The sequence below is a fragment of the Sceloporus undulatus genome, chromosome 9 (genome assembly GCF_019175285.1).
Source record: "Sceloporus undulatus isolate JIND9_A2432 ecotype Alabama chromosome 9, SceUnd_v1.1, whole genome shotgun sequence".
In the NCBI taxonomy this organism is placed as follows: Eukaryota; Metazoa; Chordata; class Lepidosauria; order Squamata; family Phrynosomatidae; genus Sceloporus; species Sceloporus undulatus.
In genome coordinates this window covers 21745777-21766078 of record NC_056530.1, presented here as the reverse complement: position 1 = coordinate 21766078, position 20302 = coordinate 21745777, and the positions used below count along the sequence as shown (strand labels likewise).

At 46.2% G+C, this 20302-nt stretch overlaps 2 protein-coding genes across 3 annotated transcripts; both read left to right on the top strand.

Annotated features, from left to right (window-relative positions):
* The first annotated feature begins 2584 nt into the window (after positions 1–2584).
* CCDC61 (coiled-coil domain containing 61) lies at positions 2585–12235 on the top strand. 2 transcript variants are annotated; one of them, XM_042439079.1, is made up of 14 exons: positions 2585–2648; positions 3857–4030; positions 4168–4251; positions 4618–4778; positions 5011–5163; positions 5740–5956; positions 6887–6969; positions 7085–7326; positions 7503–7581; positions 8479–8606; positions 8879–8957; positions 9187–9253; positions 9805–9877; positions 10294–12235. In XM_042439079.1, exons 2-14 carry the CDS (start codon positions 3884–3886, stop codon positions 10389–10391), a joined length of 1611 nt encoding a protein of 536 aa, XP_042295013.1. In that variant the 5' UTR covers positions 2585–2648; positions 3857–3883; the 3' UTR covers positions 10392–12235. The 2 variants fall into 2 exon arrangements, with proteins under 2 accessions (XP_042295013.1, XP_042295012.1); XM_042439078.1 differs by lacking the exon at positions 2585–2648 and adding an exon at positions 2713–2768.
* A 2274-nt stretch (positions 12236–14509) lies between these two features.
* LOC121915162 (prolactin-releasing peptide receptor-like) lies at positions 14510–18847 on the top strand. The gene is made up of 2 exons (XM_042439103.1): positions 14510–14596; positions 17027–18847. Exon 2 carries the CDS (start codon positions 17039–17041, stop codon positions 18104–18106), a length of 1068 nt encoding a protein of 355 aa, XP_042295037.1. The 5' UTR covers positions 14510–14596; positions 17027–17038; the 3' UTR covers positions 18107–18847.
* Positions 18848–20302: the final 1455 nt, after the last annotated feature.

Below are 20302 nucleotides of genomic sequence, written 5' to 3'. Positions count from 1 at the left end.
TATTATTATTATTATTATTATTATTATTATTATTATTATTATTATTATTATTTAAATATGCATTATTAAATATTATTGTTATTATGAAGGTTTATTGATAAAGCGCTGTAAATGCACACTGGGCTGGAGGCTGCCTGGTCAGCATGGTCACCAAGCAATGGATGAATTCTGGGATGTGTAGTTTGTAGTTTCCTGGAGTCATTAATGGACTGGATGAGGAAAAACAAACTCAGCATGAATTCAGAGAAAAGGGAAGTACTAGTGATAGCCTCCCCTGGTCCGGATGGTGAAATTTGTCCACTGTCCTGAATGGGGTCACGCTCCCCCTGCAGGACTCAGTTCGCAGTCTGGGGGTGCTTTTGGACTTGTCGCTCCAGCTGACTTCTCAGGTGGATGCGATGGTCAGAAGCACCTGTTACCAGCTTCGGCTGATACGCCAGCTGCGACCCTACCTGGGCCGGGGGGACCTTGAAACAGTGGTACATTCTCTGGTAACCTCTCGGTTGGATTTCTGTAATGCGCTCTACATGGGGCAACCCTTGTACCAAACCCGGAAGCTTCAGCTAGTGCAGAATATGGTAGCTAGGTTGGTCACTGGATGTCCCAGGGCCGACCATATAACACCAATTCTGCATGATCTCCATTGGCTGCCTATTCGCTTCTGGGCACAATACAAGGTGTTGGTTATAACCTATAAAGCCCTAAATGGCTTGGGCCCAGGGTACTTGGAGGACCGCCTCTCCCCATATAGTCCGCCCCGCACACTCAGGTTGTCTGGGAAGAATCTGTTGAGGATCCCGATAACGAGATATGTATCAACCTCACAAAGGGCCTTTTCTATCTCGGCCCCTGGGATCTGGAACACCCCTCCTGAGTAACTCCACTCCGCCACCTCCCTGGACCTCTTTAAAAAGAGACTCAAGACCTTCCTGTTTCGGCAGGCCTTCCCCAATGTTCCTTAATAATATGACTCACCCCTATATGTACAGCATTATTGAGCATATTTAGTTGGCCTGGATTTGATGTATGGTTTTAATCTGTATTTTGAAATGCTTTTATTGAAGTTTTATTTATGTATTGCAATTTTTATCCTGTATTTTGTATTTGCTATTGCAATTTTTACCTGTATACCGCTATGATCAACACGGAATAGCGGTTTATAAATAAAACTTATTATTATTATTATTATTATTATTATTAGTTAGGGTTGGGGTCAGCGTTTAGTTAGGATTAGGGTTAGGTTTAGGGTTTAGTTAGGGTTAGGATCAGCATTTAGTTAGGATTAGGGTTAGGTGAGGGTTATACAGAGGTAGTGCTGGCATTTTAGAAACTACATTTTGGCTTTTCCAAATTCATGGTCACTAGATCCATCTCATGTATGTTTCAATCCATCCCCACCAGATCCAACACTTCTCTCATTTGCAAACACAAGTTTGCAAAACTGAGGGTCGTAAATACTTTTTTGCAAAACAGACGCTGATTTTGTAGGAATCTGGAGTCCTAAACCCCCAAATAACCTCAGATTTTGCACTGTCGCGTTGGGTTTTTTCACACCTTGCTTTGACGTTTCCAGGTTTTGAATGAAACGATCCCACAAAGAACGGTCCTGCAAGGAGTAAGGAAGGGGTTGAGGTCTGTTATGGACTTTCAAAACACTTTAATTCTCTGACATGAAACACAAAAGACTGGATTTCTTTATTACGGTCATAGACCAGCGCAAGTTAAAAGGCACAGTATAAAAGCAGGCAAGTTAGAACATATTTAAAATCATCCCATCAAGTTATATGGCCTCAATGCATCTAGACATGTTTGATATTAGTATTTCACCAAGAATAGCGTCTGATGGATTTTAACCACCGCTGCACAAAATCTGGCTATATTAAATGTTATATTAAAGTTGGTATCTGAGAGCGATAAAGAAGCACAGTATCCACTTGGTATCCATTGGGGTTTGCTTCCAGGACCAAAATATGGGGATGTTTAAGTCCCATTCTATGCAATGGTGTAGTAATGTACCGTCCCTTATATAAAATAGCAAAAGCAAAGTTTGCTTTTTGGAATATATATATATATATATATATATATACACATATATAGTGTTTTCAAGCCATGGATGGTTGAATCTATAGATATGGAGGGCCAACTGTATAGAGAGTGCGTCCTAGCTATATGTGCGATAAAGGTAAGATGCAAGACTTTATACTTGGGTGTGGTGGGTATGCATGTGTTTTAGCCTGAGCCAATGCAGGAAAGTGGTTCTCAGTTGGTGTTTCTGCAATGCAACCCCTTTCCCAGGACTCTACCTGCCAGGAATTGGTCCAGATCTTCCAGCATCTTCTGAAGAGCTCCATCTTCAACCAGGAATGGCTCAGGTGCATTAGGCGCTACGCGCACAGTCGCCTCTAGGGGGCAATAAAGAGCTACCTCTTACCATTCTGCATAGGAGGCCTCTTTAAGGGATTGACAGGCGTGTCCACCAATAGCTGGTGCCAAGAGGTGAGGCGGGCTTCTGAGCCTAATAACTCCATCCAAACCAATCAGCGCCCGGCTCTTCTAGCAGAACAGGTAGACAGAGGAGGCGGGACGTCGGAGGCGGTGACATTTCCTTGATTGACGGCTGCTTCGGCGTCTCAGAGCCCGAGGACGGGGTGAGTGGCGTGGCTCCCGGCCAACGAGGGTGAGGAAGCGGTTGAGCGGGCAGCCAATGGGAGAGGCGGGAGAGGGAAACTTCTCAATCGAGGCGGCAGTTGAGGTGGGACGGCGGGCAGGTAAGGAGGGGGTCTGGCTTTGTCCCGGTTGTCATGGCGACGCACCCCTAAAGTGTCGGACCACGATGCCCATGATCCCCTCCATGGCCACTCATGGGAGTTGTAGTACTACCCCTGAGTGGGGCAGTTTGCCTCCTAAGAGCAGCCCCTATTACTCCAGGCCCCTAAAATGTCCCCCTCCATTGGTTCCACCCCACAGAAGCCCCCCTACTCCCCCCTGGAGCCAGCCCCCCTCCCCCAGATCCCTGCCCCCCTCCTGGCCCTCCTCCCCCCATGGATCTCCCCCTGACTCCCCACACGTCCCATACCCGCCTTCCCTCCCCACTGTCACCCCTTTCCCTCCAGCCCCTATTGCCCCCCCCACTGACTGCTTCCCCCCCTTCCCCTCTTTGATTCCTGGGCCCCTCCCCTCCCAAGGGCTGCCTGCCCCCCTTCTGTCCTCCTTCCCCCCATTGATCCTTTCCTGATTCCCCCTACCTTCCCTTGACCCACTGCTATCCCTCCTCCCTCCCCATTGTTCTTCTCCCTCCTACCCCCCCATTATAGCTCTCCCCTCTCCTTGACCCACTGCAGACCCGCCCCTCTGTATCCTCCCTGCCCCCCGGAGCCCCCTCCTCCTCCTGTTGACCCTCCCTCCCATGGATCTCTTTCCTGGCACCCCCTCCCACTGTTATCTTCCCTAGCCCCCTCCCCACGCGACCTTTTCCTTTCTGCCCCCCAATAATATCTTTTCCTGACCCCCCCTCCAGTTCTCCCCTCTCCTTGACCCACTGCAGACCCTCCCTCCCCACTGCTCCCAGCCTTTTTGACTCACAGAGCCCTTACTTCTATGGCAGAGCCCCTTCAGAGGCCTACCCTGTGCTTTACAAGAGAGTAGTGTTTGGGAGTATATAGAAAAATATCTTCTTATTCTTGGATTTCATTCCATTTTTATTTCTTTGGGGGTCTTTGCCTTTACCTTCCCCTGAGGCTGAGAGTATGTGACTTGCCCAAGGCCCCTCACTGGGCTTTGATGGCTTTGCAGGGTCTAAGTCCGTTGCTCAAACCACTGCACCTGGCCGGCTGTAACATTTGCATCCTATGTGCAGGATCTCCTGGAGCTCCTTGGATCCACTATGGCGAAGCTGCATGGGTTACAAGCTGACTATGTTTTCCGGGGTGTCGAGCACATCGTTCGAATGACGGTGGAAGGAAATCTCTTGGAGGTGGAGGTGGAGGACCGGCTCACCACTGACCAGTGGCGGGGGGGGTTTGATGCCGCTGGGGGGAATGGGGGGGGGGGGATGGAGGAAGCCGAGAAGGAGCCAAGGGCCATAGTGGGACATGCTAGGGCCCGATTTTCCTGTCCTTTTTCAGCTATGGACTTTTTCTCTCCTATTTGTTACGTTTCTCCCCCACAGTCATTGAAGACCTGACACACAAGACAGGGAATTTCAAGCAGTTTGGGATCTTCTGCAACATGCTGGAGTCAGCCTTGGCTCAGGTGAGACCTCCATTGCTTCCAGGCATCCATCAGCCTTCTGTCTGTCCCTCTTTTTCCCTTGGCATGGACAGTTTTCTCTCCTTTGCCTCCCTTCTAAAGCTCCTCTGCCTTCTCTCACTACCTGTTTTGTAGATGGGTTTGTGGCAGGGTTTCTGTCTACTTGCATGTGAGTTCTGTAGAACAGGGCAGTGACAAAAACCTGTGTATTAGAAGCGCTGATCTGGGGCCAGTCACTGTCTCTCAGCCCTGCTTACCTCACAGGACTGTTGTGTGGATGACGTGAGCAGGGGAGGAAGAACAATATGCGCTGCCTAGTTCCTGCCCTGAGGAGTGGGCAAAAATACCTGGTTTCTGTTCCCGCTACAGAGCAGCGAGTCAGTCACCCTGGACCTTCTTACCTACTCAGACTTGGAGGCGTTGAGGAATAGGAAGATCGGAATGGGTCCCCGGCACTTGTCTGCGACCAAGAGCTCTCCACTCAGCTCCAAGCGCTACCTCATCTTGATCTACTCCGTGGAATTTGACAGGTGAAGGGCAATCCAGTTTCTGCATCCAGTTCTTGCTGAAGAAGCCTTGGGAAGGGGAAGGTGGAACAGATAGCAATAGTGACCATCATTGGAGGGGGAGTGTGCATGTTTGTGTGTGGAGAAGGGACCCTCAATTGAAGGTGTTTGACCCCCTTCCAGGACAATCCCTTCCTCTGAGCTCTGACACTAGCACCCATCAGCCATTGTGACTTGTGGCTTTACTTTCTGACAGGATCCATTACCCTCTCCCGCTGCCCTATGTAGGGAAGCCGGATCCAGTCGTCTTGCAGAAGGTGATTCGGGAGCTAAAAGAAGAGCTGGCTCTGTTGAAGGCAAAACCAGGGAAGGACTTCCGCGATGCTGAGATCCGTCGGCTCCGGGAAGAGTGAGTTAGAGGTGGAGTGAAGAGGGAATGTTCCCTTGAACAGGTCTGTGCTGGCATACTGAGCATTTACCATCTCAGGAGATGCCAATTCAGCTGAGAATCCTGATGAAGCATCTTCTGAGCTGGAACTTGCTGCCTTTCCAAGATTTCATTTAATGCTGAAAACTAACACACATCACTGCTGTATAGGTGGTACTACAAAGGAAAGTAACACAGGCCTTTAGCTGATGAGTTTTAATATTCCCTCACAGTATGTGGATTTGTTGTGCATGGGCACAGTCAAGAGTCCCTCTCAAAATGGTGGCCAGAAGTAACACAGCATCACTTGTGGTCACCAGTTTGAGAGATAGTGAATTAAAAAGGTAGGTGCAAATCCCATGGGGACGGGCAAATTGGGGAGTTGCACAGTTGGCCCAAACATTGTCACATTCGAAGTGAGCAAGAAGTAAAGTCTTTGCAAAACCTCTGCTTGTTTTTATAGTTAAACCAACCGTGTTAGACTTATGTAGCCATATGTTGGCTCCTACTTGTTGTCTGCTGCCTGCCCTCTGATTCCCCCTCCCTTCACTTTAACAGGCTGCAGAATGCCTTGGAGGAGAAGCAAGTGGTGGAGACGGCCCTCTTGGGTCTCCAGGAAGAACTGAAGCTGACCAACAAAAGCAGTGCCCTGAAGGAAGTGAAGATCCTCAAGAAGGTGGTGCAAAGTCTGGAGGAGGAACTGACCAAAGAGCGGGCCAAGCACCAGCGGGTTTCTAGCAAGCGTCTGCAAGAGAACCAACAGCTTGCGGAAGAGGTGAGCTGAACTTTTTGCTGTGCATAGCCCTCCCCTCCAATCTTGGGATAGAGTTGGGAGAGAGACATGTCAGACAGATGGTTGAGGGTGCCCCAAAATGTGCCCTCAAAGGTAGCAACATGGGAGCTCTGTGCTACTCATTCATATTCTGTGACCAGATTATTCTGGCTTGGGAATTCTGCAACCCGCATATATTATGCAGATACACACTATTCCTCTTACTTTGCAGAATTTACAGCATTTCTGCTTAGCATCAGCAGGCTATGGAGTTCCTCCTGTGTACAAGGCATTTTTTTCTCCCAACTGTCTAAAGCCTGGGTTAGGTCACATGTAGGGAACATCTGCTTTGCGTATGCCTTCACAACCCCTCCCAGTGCCACTTTCACTGCCAGGGGGGAAATGGGGGAATTGTTGGGTTTTTGCCATTCTCAGACACCTCTTTTTTGGCATCATCCTGTTGCCTCCTCCAGAACCCTGGCAAATGAGCAGCCCTTCAGGTATTGTTCAGTTGCAGCTTCCACCCTCTTCTATACCAACTAGGGGACTGATGGGAATTGCTGTCCAGCAACATTGGAGGAACATTCCTGGAAGCATGCTTGAAAAAAAACTCAGAGCCAAGATTATATCAGCTTTTAGGTGGGCCTTTTTGGGGGACAGACCAATCTTCTTCCACCGAAACCAGGGCTTTGTAAAAAATATTGGCTCTCTTCAGTATCCATCTAAAAACCTTTTTAAAATGATGATACATTCATCCCAAAGTTTGGAACAGTTCTGTTTCTGGACTCCAGCTCTCAGAATCATCTAACTAGCTAGGGGCTTCTGAGAGTTAAAGTCCTCCCCCCTTCAAAAAAAGAAACTTTTCTGAGTTCGTCTTCATATGCTCTCCATTAACCAGCCCAAACCCTTTGTAAAAAGAGATCTCTATTACAGCTGGCTGAGATGAAGGCGACGGAGAGGAGCCTCCGGATTCGGATGAAGAACCTGACCAATGAGCTGGCCTTATATAGGAAAGGGTGAGCACTCTGGGACAATCCCATTGCTTGTTGTTAAGGGCTGGCCGTTTGTGCCATTTCAGGAATTGCTTCCTCCCTCTTGAGCTGTGAATGCTTCTTCCTCTTCCCTCATCAGGCGCTTCAGCCCCACTGGACCCTCTCCCCAGAACAAGTCTATCTCTTCCCGCCATTTTGGTCAGCCTGCCTTGACCCGAGGTGGCACCAAAAAGAGAGAAGACCACCGCTCTAACTCAAGGGAACGGTCAAACTCACGAGAACGCAGTGGGGTCTGGGGCCCCAGCCGGCAGCGGTCCACATCCAGGGAGGGTCGCAGCGGAAGCCAAGGCCGTGTTCCTCGACAGTCTCCGTCTCCGACAGGTGAGGAAAACAACTCACCCTTGCCAGGTGCTGACCTGTTTCTGAGCTACAGGTTGGGTTGTCTCACCCTGTGGCTGGAAATCTGAAGTTTAAGAAGACCAGGTTCCTTGTCCTCTGAAACAGAACATTCTCAAGGTGTCTGCTTTGATTTAACCCCAATTTTTTCCTTCCGGTAGGCACCCGGGCTCCCCGGTTTGACCCCACAGCCTTTGTGAAGGCGAAAGAGCGCAAGCAGAAAGAGGCAGAACAGAAAAAGTGAGTAGCTTTTGTCTAAAGGTGCTTTCTCCACCCAGTCCATGGCATCATCAGTGATCTATTGATTATGTCCAGTGCTCAAGTCAGAAGCATTTATTTACTTACCTGAACGTAGTTTTGGATCACCATCTTTCAAGACGCAAGCCATTCCAGAAGGCAGCTTGCATGTTATAAGCCCAGTATCAAAATAAAGGTGTATAGAAGTAATGTGAGAAAATAATAAACGCAAATCCAGTCCAAGGAATACTAAAATTAGTGCATCTGAGAGCTGATCAAAAATAAATACAGTTGGCCCTTCTTATACACTGATTTTTTTATACATGGATTCCTGCATCCATGGTTTGAAAATGTTCAAAAAAAGTATAAATTTCAAATGTCATTATATTTATATCATTATATTGCAATGTCATTATATTTAATGGAACTTGAACATGCATGGATTTTGTTATACATGGGGGATCTTGGAACCAAACCCCAGCGTTTAGCAATGGTCCACTGTACGTACCATTGGACCTCTGTATACACAGATTTGTTATCCATGGGTTCAGCTATCCACATCTTGAAAATATTTTTTAAAATATATAAATTCCCCAAAAATAAACTTTGATTTTACCATTATATAATAATAATAATAATAATAATAATAATAATTTGTTCTATTTAATACCACTATTCCACAAGATCATAGCGGTGAACAGCAAGTAAGCTAATTAGCAAGTAAACTAATGATGTAAGGGATACAATTTTACTGTGTCACTGTGTTTAATGGCATTCGAATATCCATGGATTTTGGTATCCATGGGGAGTCCTGGAATCAAACCCCAGTAGATACCAAGGGTCCATTGTGTCTTTAATGATTTATTTGAGAGTATTTTGGTGCTAATTCTCTTCTCTCAGCAAGCGATGCATCCGACGGGGAATGGGAGACACCCCGCCAACCGGGTGGCACCACCGTACCCAGTCCAGAGGCCCCTCAGCTTTCAACAACAGTGGCCTTGGGAAAACCAGGGGCAGGAGTTCCTCAGGTGGGTCTTGTTGGGATGTTGCTGCAGAAGGATGCAGTCTATTTGTCTGCCAGTCAGAGTGGTGATCATTTTGCTTCCTTTTTGTACAGATGCTTATTATCTGGTTTTATTTTACTTAACATGTCTGGTTTAGATATGCTAAGGGCAGGCTTCCACTGGTATCTTCATCTCTTGGTGACTTATTTGGGCAAAACAAGTTTTCCCAGGTCGATACCTATAGACAGGGTTTTCCTATCACATGATCTCACATTGGGTTAACCTCTCTTTTGCAGTGGAAAGCTTCCGCAGCAGGCGTTCCTCTGCTAGCTCAGGGAGTGAGATGGACGAATATTCAGAACCTGTTGCACCAAGGTGAGAACTGAAGGAGGGGAGGGAAGGTAGGCTCTGGTGTATTCTTTTGTACTTTGCCAAGTGCATGGAGTGGTTAGGTCATAACCTACTAAACTTCCAATGGTAATTTTTCAATTTAATTTGTAATCTAGGGGTGGGTAACTCTCTGTGGATTTACTTACCTGTGGTTAAAGTGCCATGTCAGTGCTCTCACTATTCCACTTTGATTTTTTGTGTATTTGTCCCTCAGGGGCCGGAAGCGAATGGCAAGGAGCAGGAAACCCCTGAGTTCCTCATCTTGGAATGGCCCCACCATGGTAGGTGGTCTGCAGGGAGGGTTCCTCTTCCAGAATCGCCATCATCTGGTGGAAGTCCCTGGCTAGATTGTTAATGGTTCAATGGGTGCAGTTGCTACAGGCCCCTCAATGGACAGAACAGAATCATGGAATCTCAGAACTGATAGAGGCCTCATGAGCATCAAGTTCATCCTAGAGGTTCAATCTAGAAAGTCCCCACATAGTAGTGGGTCTGTTAACTATTTTATTTTATCTGTTTACTAGTATATTCTTTAGCACATTTTGTATATCTCTCGGATATATATAAGCTGTATACAAGTAGTGCATGTTCTGGTCCTGGTGCACGCTTAGGTTATGCATATGTATTTATATTGTATGGAGGTTTATTGCACCTAGTGCACTATATTTACATTTTATATATAGCTTTGTGATACTGTTTTTTATTATGTTACTAGTATTTTGAAACGGCCCTTGGGCTACTCAATAAATTGTTTGTTGTAGTAGTGGGTCTAGAAGGCGGCTATCGTGGTGGGATAAGTAGAAGCTTTCACAGCTCCTCCTTCTCTATCCAGGTCCCCCATGCAAACAGCAGTCACCAGAAGCACTTGGCAAGCACTCCCACCCTGAGCAAGCGAGCAGATAAAGGTAAGGCCTTTGACATCTCAGGCAGTCTCCAGCTAAAACCAGAGGCAAGTGGCAAGACTAGAGGGAAGTGGGATTGGGGGCTTCCTCAAGGAAACGTGCCCACAAAGTGGTAATGGGGCATGTGCGCCCATGCGCACGCATTGCTGTTTGAACACCAAATAGTCCTGTGCTTTTTAAAATCTCATCTTTCAGCAAACCCCCTTCTATCTAGGAACATTTGCCACTACTACAAGATGATTTGCTCCCATTGTGTAAATCAGAAGTGTACTGTTGCATCCTTCTTCATCTGCCCTGTTGATGCAGGGCATTATGGGAAAGCTTTTTGCCTCAGTTCTTGATGCAAGGCAGTGTGGGTGCCTTCCCTAATTCCTGCCCCTGGGCTTTGACTGTGGTAACACCTGTTTCCTCCTCGACAGAGAATCTGTACGATGAGCCATCCGCTGACCTCTCTGAGATCGATGCTCGGCTGCAAGCGTTGCAGGAATACATGAATAAACTTGAGACAAGAATGTAGTTCCTGCAGTGGGCAGAAACCTGGGAGTTGCTCAGCTGTCCAACAAGGGATGCTGCCATGACTGCTCACCTGCTCAGAACATGGCAAAATACAGAGGGCATCATTTCTGAACCACCTGCCATTTGGGACTCCTATTTTCTCCACTCTTTACAGAAGGAGATGACCCAAAAGGGATTCTCAGGGGAAGGGGGGACAATCATGGAATTATTAATGTTTGGACACATGTAGCATCTGAGATCACATCGTAGGTTAATAGTTCTGCGCACAGAGCTATGCTATATCTTTGTCCCCAGCAAACCCTGGACTCACCAGTTAACCCAAGGCTCTTCTGTGTCTGGCTGTGTCCTAGTAGCCAGACGTGGAATGGCTACATCATCCACTGAGATCCACTGGGGTCCTTCGTAGGTCTTGGTGGATAATGTAACCAACAGAATGGCTTTGGAAGATGAACAGTGTGTCTGCATGGGTGGCCCTTTGGTCATTGTGGGGGTTGGAAGAGAATACCAACCTCCACAGTAACAACCCCCCTTCCCAATAGACATTGGCAGGAGTAAGGTGGACTTGTACCTGCATATATTATTAATAGGACGCTGGACAATTCATGTCAGTGGGTGTTTTTGTGGAGAAGCAGAAGCGTGAGAAAAGCACACAGGCACACTCTTCTAATCCTGCTCAGGTTTGGTACTGCAGTGCACAGAATGTATGGCGACAGTGGAGAGGTCTGTTGCTTTAGGTCTGGGATTAGCCAGTCTTGCCTTAAAAAGGTATGAGAGTAAGTGCTCCTTGGCAACTAGATCACTCTTCTTCAAACCTAAGTCTCTGCCACCCCCATTAATTTTGAACCTTTTTTAAACACCTCAGGTTCCAGGGTGAACAAAGCGCCGACCTCTCACTGACTTTCATGTCGTACATCTCTAATGGCTGAGCCACTTCCTTGGCCTCTTATGCAGTCCTATCCAACGCAGAGAAATTAAAGGGTTTGGAGGAGAAGGATACATATCTTATTTAGGTATAGAGTTCCTTCCCCTACACACAAATGTAGGGAAACCTTTGGACACGTGTTGGATTGTACCCTCCATTGTCCCCAGCATAGAGATTGTACTTTAGTGTACCTGGAGGTGAGGGGAAGGGTTGATGCAGAAGTCTGAATGCTTTCCTCAAAAGCACAAAGGGGAGCAGCAGTCATAGACTTTTCCTTCAGAGCTTCATGTCACTTCTGGGAGGCATGAGTTTCTAAAGTTTAAAATAATCAGTTTGGATGCTAGTAGTCTTCTTTTGCTTCCCTGTTGGGACAGAGATTCAAGAGAGGCAGAGTTTGCAATGGTATTAGTATTAACCATGCACCACAGTAATTGCTTTTTTGTAGCCTCTGAGCTCTTTAAACTCTGGAGATCAGGGTAGGTGCATGTATGTGTGTCCATAAGATGTCTTGGCTCCCTCAGTTGTGCACAATTTGAACCAGTGTCCCAGGAGATGCCTTTGGCCACTGCATCATGAATCTCAGTTCCATTGTTGGTGGGTGTCTCAAAGCTTGAAAGTTTAACTTTTTGCCTTGCAAATCCCAGACTTGTCTGGACAATGTCGCCAGTGGCCACGCTGGGGGATTTTGGACATTATAGTCTGGAAGCTGACTTTTCCAAGGTGATGCTTGGAATGATGCTTTGGCTGCCTTGCCTAGCAGGCTGGTGCAATCTCTTCAAACCATTCCCGAAAATCTGCTCTTGGCTTCTGATTTTGGAAGCGGTTGCCTCTTCTCTCCGTCTTTCTTTGTGGGGCCTAGTACTGAATTTTTTGCCCTGTGTGCTGTGATCCTTTTTCTGTAAATAAACCTTATTTTCCTCTAAGCCAGTGGTCTGTGTTTGATCTGGTTGTGTCTCTTGGCACTGCTGAGCTTTCAAAGTCTTGTAGAAGAGCTCTGTTGAGTCAGAACAGGGGACACCCAGGTCCCAGAGTTACTTTTTTGGACAAGTCTCAGAATCCCATAGCCAGCATGGTCAATATTGTTTTTCTTGTGTAACTTCAAGTCATTTCCATCTTAGGTTCATCATGGGGTTTTCTGGGGCTGAGAGCATGTGACTTGCCCAAGATCACCAAGCGGAGAATTGAACTCTGATCTCCAAAAGTTGTAGTCCAACACTCAAACCGCTACACCACCTATGTTTTTCAGACAATACCCTCCCAAATCCTCCAGCTGTCCATATTGGATGGGGGATTCTGGGAAGGCCATAAAAAAGTAACTTTTCCTGGCTCTGATCCAGCCTGGCATGCTGCTGGGGTTGGCAAGGAGGAAGAGATGTCTTTCAGAAATCCCCAAGCAAAGCATGGAAGCAATATTCCTCTTATTGCTCTCCAATGATGCTTTCTGGTAGACTGCCCTGGGACTTTGAGGTTCAGAAATCTATCTGAGCAAACTTTTCTTGCCCCCAGCCTTGTGGCTGTATTTCTGCAAACTTAATTTTGTGTCGATTATTAGGTGAAGACGATTTTTTCCGTTGCACTGAGGAATGATTTGTCCATATGGAGCTCCGAGAAGAGAGAGCAGCCATTATCAATGCCCAGCAAGGTGTCAGCAGGACCCAGATGAGAGAGAGGGGAACAGAAGCCAAACCAAAGGAAAAGTCTTGTGGCACCATAAAGGCAATCCGTGAAATGTGCCAAGTCAAATGCCTTAAGTCTTCAAAGTGCCATAGGCCTTGCTTTTCTTTAGTATATGAACTCTCTTCCTCCCATCTACTCCCCAGTGATAGGATTGGTTCAAGTCCAAAATGTCTGATAGACATCTATAATCATCTTGCTCTCTGGTGAGTGAAATTTAACACAATCTTATTAGAAAGACATACTCAGATGTTAAATCAAAATCTAAAAACAGAAACTCTTAAGGCAAGAGTTGGCGACATTAAAAGCCCAGGGTTCTGTGAATTTTGTTAATCTGTTATGCACCCTAAATCCCTAAGGATTGTGAACAAAATCAAATTAAACTTGTGCTGGTTGCTCCTGGTTTATATTTATTGTACCGAGAGGCTCTTGTGCCGCAGGATGCTTAAGAAAAGTGAGAATCAGTTGAGCTGGAAATTCACAATCCAGATTTCATCTGTCATAAAATTGCTAGCCTCAAGCTGAACCAGTCTCTTCTCCGTTGGCAGCCTAGTCTGCATATGATAGACTACAACTCACATCATCCCCGTCAATGTGAGGGGTGGTGACTGATGTCTGAGGGCACCAGGCTGGCAAAAACTGCCCTCTTCATCTCTGTTTCTTCCCTCTTTCTGACAGGATTCTTGTAAAGATGGGCTGGGAATCATAGCATCCTCCAGCTGTTGTTGGACTGTTGTTCCCATCAGCCTGAGCCAGCAAAGCCAATAGGGAGGAATGCTAGGAGTTGAAATCCAATGACATTTGGGTCATCATATGAAGTATACCCCCACTGTAAAAGTTGGCCCAGGTGCTTGGATCAGGTAGGAAAAGAATATAGAGTAACAAACCGTAATCTTCAAACCCTAGTCTCCAGAAGCGTAGTCCGACATTCATATCATTTTGTTCTAATGACATTGTGCAAAGCAAAAGGTACCATCCTTCATCTTGCCAGGGCTCCCAAGGCGATGCACAAAAGGCACAAATATACCATAAAAACACATCTGAACAAAATGTGCATTTTAAAAAATACCACCATTGCATATTAAATGCAGAGATCATATTAGCATCCTTCTAATCTGGCAGCTGACGCTTAAAAGAAGATTGGGAGGCAAGAGGGCTTGAGTTTTCCAAGTTCAAGCTGGCATGAAGGTTAAGCCTTGCAAAGATGGTCAAGCCGAGCCTTGCGGAGAGGGAAATGCCCTCGGCACATGCTCAGGGGTACCGGCTCTTTTATTTCCACATTCCAGCACTGAGCTCCCCAGTGTTTTTTAAATCAGTTCCAGCAAGGCTGTGCTTGGATTCTTGATGAAGCTGCTTGGGCTTGATCTCACGATGGTCTTTCTGCTGCTGTGCACATCTCTGGCAAAGTGAGGGTTACCGACTGGGCACCAGCTTCCCAAGAAGGAGGAGAAGAGAGAAAAGGAGCAGCCCTGAGTTTCATCCAAAGGGGACCTAGTGGTCAGAGGAAAAGGAAGCCCCAGGCAGAAGGAGCTTCATGCAGAATGTGTCTAGGATGAGCTTGCCACAGTCTTCAGTTTGGATGTGACCTCTCCCTTCCCAAAGCACTCCAGGTAAGTACAGCAGTGTTGCATTCCCATGCTTCTAAACCTCTTCCTTTTTTTGACAATTGTCACTCAAAACCTGCAGACAAAGAGAGCATGGGTGGGATTGCAAGTCCTTGGTTTTGTTGGTACGCGTGTATATATATATATATATATATATATATATACACAGAGGGAAGCAGAGTTATTTAGTGTGGTTACACTTGAGAAGGGGTTAGAAGAGAAGGCAGGAAAGGGTCAAATCCAAATGGTCTCCCACTGGGTTTGTTACAGAGGAAAAGCATGCATATTGGAAATTAGTATTTCTTTTTCCAGCAAGAGAGTGAAGTCACAGGTGTTATGGGGGATGAACATTGGGATGTTGTTAGCTTTGGTGTGCTGTGGACCTCTTGGTTTTTTATCTGCAGAAGGAATAAAGAACTGGGTGGATGGGTGGAATATCTAGAACCATCATTCCTTCCAGTTTGGGGAGGAAAATGGGACCTACTGGGTTGGAACAGCACCTATTTCAATGGGTTTTTCCTTCTTATGGGTAGAAAAAGAAAAGGAACTGCATTGAACAACTACATTACAACCAGTGCTGAATTGTGCAATATGGTGAGGTTGCTATTTTAACCCTTGTGCTTGATTCACTCAGTTTTGCACCCTACAAACTGTTTTGCAATGCTGTCTCAAGCATCTCATCCTTTGTGCCCTGTTTTCAGACGCATTTGGGCAGCAAAGTGTGTCAGATCTGTGGACACAACAATTGTGACTGTTCCTTATGGATTAAAGGAAACATTTCACATTCTCCAAGGAAACAGCTAACCTTGGACCTTTCCCATTCTCTGTTCCCATAGCAAGTGTTGGACACTAGTTGTTCCTGGACTACAATTCCCATTCTCCCTTGTTGGAAGTGTCCTGCTTTCTCTCTCCTCCTCCCATCCCTTCGTGCTCAGCTTATTCCATTGCTGCAAGCTGCATTCAAAGTGCAAAAGGTAGTTTAGTTTTACCATGAACCCAGAGGGAAGGTGGAAGCAGAGTCTTTCCTTTCCCAGTAGACTCAGGCAAAAGCAAACTGTTGCAGATTCTCTTGGCTAGATTGTTCTTCTCCATTAAAAAACTTTCACCATCTTTATCATACTCTGGCATTGCTTGGCCATATGCATCCCAGTTTTCATCTGTTAAAGTTTGGATGGTCCACAGATTTTGGTATCCATGGTGGATCCTGGAACCAAATCCCAGCGGATACTTTTAGACTGTAAAAATTATCTTAAAATGCAATTGATCAATCTGCAGTGGGCATCCGTTGGGGTTTGGTTCCAGGACCCCAGTGGATGCCAACATCTGTGAATGCTTATGCCCCATTAAATGTGAACACACAATAAAATGGTGTCCCTTGTATAACCAAGTTTTCCTTTTTGGAATTTATATTTGTTTGAATATTTTCAAGCCGTGGATAAAGAATCTGTGGCTACAGAGGGCTGACTATATACAACTTTAAAAATCCATTAAAAAGATAAGATATTTAAAAACAACAACAAAACAATACATGATGAAAAAGCCATTGCAATCAATCCTGACTGAAGGAGACCAAGTAGGGAGTTATCCAAAGAAGCGAGTCCCAAAGTCTGGGAGCAGCCATTGAGAAGGCCCTCTCTCTCATCGACCAAGTTTTGTAAGGATTCGTGTTTTGTAAGGCATTTTCTACACTGTAGAGAAAAGAAAACCTGGATCGATCAACCCTTCAGGTCCAACCCAGCCATTTTCTGATGTTGCTACAAGAAGCAACCAATTTACTTTCCTTGGGGACAAAATAACCCACCGAGATTCAGAAAACCTCCACTCTGCTGCTTGTGCTTTCCCTGCCACACTTCTTTTTTCTATTCAAAGAGAAGCAATTCAAAGATTGATCGCTGTTGCTGTTAAAGAAAAGAGGGAGAAAAAATAATGGCACTGAATACCCAGCAGCCTTTAATTGCAACCAATTTGCTCAAAACGATCATCGCTCAGACTCAGGCATATGGGAAATGTGACTGCGCCTTCAAATCTGCCATACAGAAGGATAGCTGTCTCTGGTTCTAAGCCAGATTCCAGATGCATTGGAATACAAAAACCATCATCCACCATCCAGCAACAGGTAGGGCAGGCAGCTGGATGGACTTCCTTGGAAGGTGAAGGTCTTCAAACAGAGGCTGGTTGGGTATCTCTAGAGAAGGCTTTAGCTGTGTGTTCCTGCCTGGTGAGGATTGAACAAGATGGCCCTTGTGGTCTCTTCCTCCAGCTCCGTCATTCTATGATTCAATAATTTAGTTATTTATCCAATGTATTTACAATTTATGTAGCCAATGATAATATTTTTTCCTCCTCCACTGAGTTGTTGGGCCCTCTCCTTTTCAAGGAAGGGAACTTTCTTTTTCATGGCCTCATAATAAACCTTGTCTTCTCTTCCCTTTGTAGAGGAATTGGATTATGGAGCCCAACACGACTTTCCCACACAACTGGACTCTTTCTGAAAGAGAAGACGCTTTTGTCGGACTCCAACTTCTTCTAAGGTTCAAGCCACTCTTCATCCCTTTCTACGGCCTCCTGGTGACCCTGGCTTTCCTGGGCAACTCCTTCTTGATCTTGTCCATCATGGCTGACAAGAAGCTCCACAACGCCACCAACTTCTTCCTGGGCAACCTATCAGTGGGTGACCTCTTGATGTGCCTGGCTTGTGTGCCGCCAACTGTCTCATATGCCTTTGAGCCGCACGGCTGGCTCTTTGGCCAAGCCATGTGCCACGCTGTCATCCTCCTCCAAGCAGCCACGGTCTATGTTTCGGCCCTCTCCCTCGCAGCCATCGCCGTGGACCGGTACATGGTGGTGGTCTACCCCGTCCGGAGGCGCATCCCCTTGTGGTACTGCGGTCTGGTGGTGGCCGGCATCTGGGTGGTGTCTCTGGTCCTGGCCACTCCACCTTCCATTAATTCGGTCTACTTGGATCTCAGCAGCACTGGACACAACCTGTTTATCTGTGAGGAGTTCTGGAGCCAAGCGGAGACCCAGCGGCTGGTCTACTCTTGTGCCATGCTTCTCATCAGCTACATGGTCCCCCTCTTGGCAGTCACCATCTCCTACTGCTCCATCTTGGCCCATCTTCATCGCCGGAACATTTCGGGCTTGGCCAACTCCAGCCAGGCTCAGTGGAACAAGCAGAAGCGCAAGGCCTTCGTCCTCTTGGTGGCCGCCATCTTAGCTTTCTCTTTGTGCTGGATGCCTCTTCAGGTCCTCAACCTCCTCCGTGACCTGGACCCGGACTTCTCCATCCTGAGCAAGAGGTACATCAACGTGGTCCAGCTCTCTTGCCACTTCACCGCCATGAGCTCAGCTTGCTACAACCCATTCATCTATGCCTCGCTCCACCACAAGTTCAGAGCCCACCTTCGCCTCATCTTCTGCCGGAGGAAGAACATCCGTGATGGCCATGCACTCTCTTCCAAGTCGGCCCAGGCCAACACCTGCCTCAGCCTGGTCCTTGACACAACCAGAGTGTGAGTGGCAAGAAGACGAGGCTCAGGCCAATGTCCATCTCACCTACAGAAGCAAGGACCTCAGCTGGTGTGTAAATACTCACACATGGACCTCCCGACATGCTGCTACCCTTGGATATGTTTGCAGGGCTGTGTTTTTGTGGGTGCAGCACCCAGTGTCCAGAAAAACTGTATGCTTTTCTAATATCCTATGTAAATATCTTCACAACATCTGTGAGCTGTTTCAAAGCAAGAGAGAGATGTTGCAGAATATGTACCTGAAGCTAACACAAAACAAGTCCAAAATTTAAATTTCCAACTTTTAATTTCATGCTCCCTTTGGCACTTCACTATCTCGAAACAACACACAGACGTTGTATTTGGCTCTCATAAGGAATGCAAAGGAACGCACAGGATGGTTTTTGAAGTAAGGCAGAACAAGCAAGGATCAATTCCATTTTGAAGTGTGAATTGAAATGAGGACAAAAGGATGGCCTTTTCTCTCCGGCTATATATTCCAGGCTCATTCGGGGCAAAGAAATCACTAAGAAGCGGCCCAAAAAAATGGGAGAGAAAGAACTAGAAAGGCTTTTGTAAATACAATAAAGCTTTCTGAGAAGAGCAAAGAAGCCCAGGCACCGAAACTGAAGTCACAGTGGTAATAACTGAATGAGGTAACCTTTGCAGTGGATGGGAAATGGATTATACTTTTTGGATTTTGGATTACCATAATTGACACCTGGAGAACTCCAGAAACAATACTGAATTTTTCCGGCTGGTTTAACAATGTTTTAACCATGTTTTTACATGCTTAAATGGTTGTATGTGTTTTAATCTATGTTGTAGCCTAACTCGAGTCTTGGGGAGAGGAAGGTATGAAATAAAATAATAATGGTAATCATCATCATCATCATCATTAAAGCTGTGCCAAATTGTAGTAATTCTGCCGTGTGGCAGCAACCTTAGTTATGCAGAATATCAGTACAGTATATCTACACTGCTATAGTTCTAGCAATTGGATACCATTTCAACTTATTATGGCTCCGCCTTACAGACTCCAGGGATTTATAGTTTGGAGAGGGACTTTGGAATATTCTTCTAGAGGACTTTAGTCCAGTGGTTCTCAAACTTTAATCTTCTGGGTGTTTTGGAGTTCAGCTTCCCAGAGCGCCAGCCATCTTGGCCCAAAGATAAATGAAAATGGGATCTGAAATCCAAAATGTCTGGAAGACCAAAAACCACTGTTTTAGTCCAGTCACCTGAGACACATCACTAGCAGAGAAATCCAACTATCTCACTCCAACTAGAGATCCCAAGTTTCCATAGGATGGCCCTAAGGCAATTAAAAGTGGTATCAGATTTCTGCAGCTGTACAGTGTAGATCTGCAAGTGACTTTCCCAGTGAGTGCAAGCAGCAAGCATGAGAAAGGCATCTGTCTTGACTTTTGGCAGAGTCCTAAACTCAGCAAAGCAATGCATTCTATTTTCTGCCATTGCTGAGACTCCAATTTGTGCAGTTTCAATCTGGGAGCCCGTTTTTTGGCTCAGCCGCCTTGTGTTCCATTCCATCACCTCTTGCATCGCCAATCTTTGTTGCCCGCTACCCAATATGTTTTGTCAGCTGCCACCATAGTGGAAGTATTAAATGTGTTCTGAAGATAACAGAAGCTGTTGCCATCTTTTGATGCTTAAGGACATATGTGCTCTGCTCATCGGACCAAAGTGGACACATGTCGCCCAACAATCTCGCTTCCCAAAACCAGATGCTGCCAAGAATTTCAGACTTAGACGCAGGCTGCTGCCACATTGCAGAAATAATGGAGTTTGACAACATCCTATGGAATCCTGGGATTTGTAGTTTGTAGTGGCACCGCATCTCTCTAAAAGAGAAGACTAAGTATCTTGCAAGGTTACGAATGCCATATCACTAAGCCATGGCAGTTAAAGTGGTGTCAAGCTGCATTAATTCTGCAGTGTGGATCCAGCCTGAGAACTCTAGTGTGGGAATGCAAAGGAAGACACCATTGCTGTCTTGTGGCGAATGCTACTACATTTTGCAAGCAATGAGAACCAAACAGGAAGGTAAGTAAAGGAGCAGAACCACATAAAGAGGAATGGCCTGCCTGCATGAATATCCCTCCATCTTAACTGAGAACAACTACATCTTGACAAAATGTAGGCCTCTGCTTCTAACATTGTCATATTTTTTCTTTCTCCTATA

Excerpts from the sequence above, each read along its gene's own strand:
- LOC121915162 (XM_042439103.1), top strand. The coding sequence starts at position 17,039 with ATGGAGCCCAACACGACTTTCCCACACAACTGGACTCTTTCTGAAAGA.
- CCDC61 (XM_042439079.1), top strand. The coding sequence starts at position 3,884 with ATGGCGAAGCTGCATGGGTTACAAGCTGACTATGTTTTCCGGGGTGTC. Across the intron at positions 8,607-8,878 it reads CAGGGGCAGGAGTTCCTCAG|TGGAAAGCTTCCGCAGCAGG; the intron begins GTGGGTCTTGTT and ends TCTCTTTTGCAG. Across the intron at positions 8,958-9,186 it reads TCAGAACCTGTTGCACCAAG|GGGCCGGAAGCGAATGGCAA; the intron begins GTGAGAACTGAA and ends TTTGTCCCTCAG.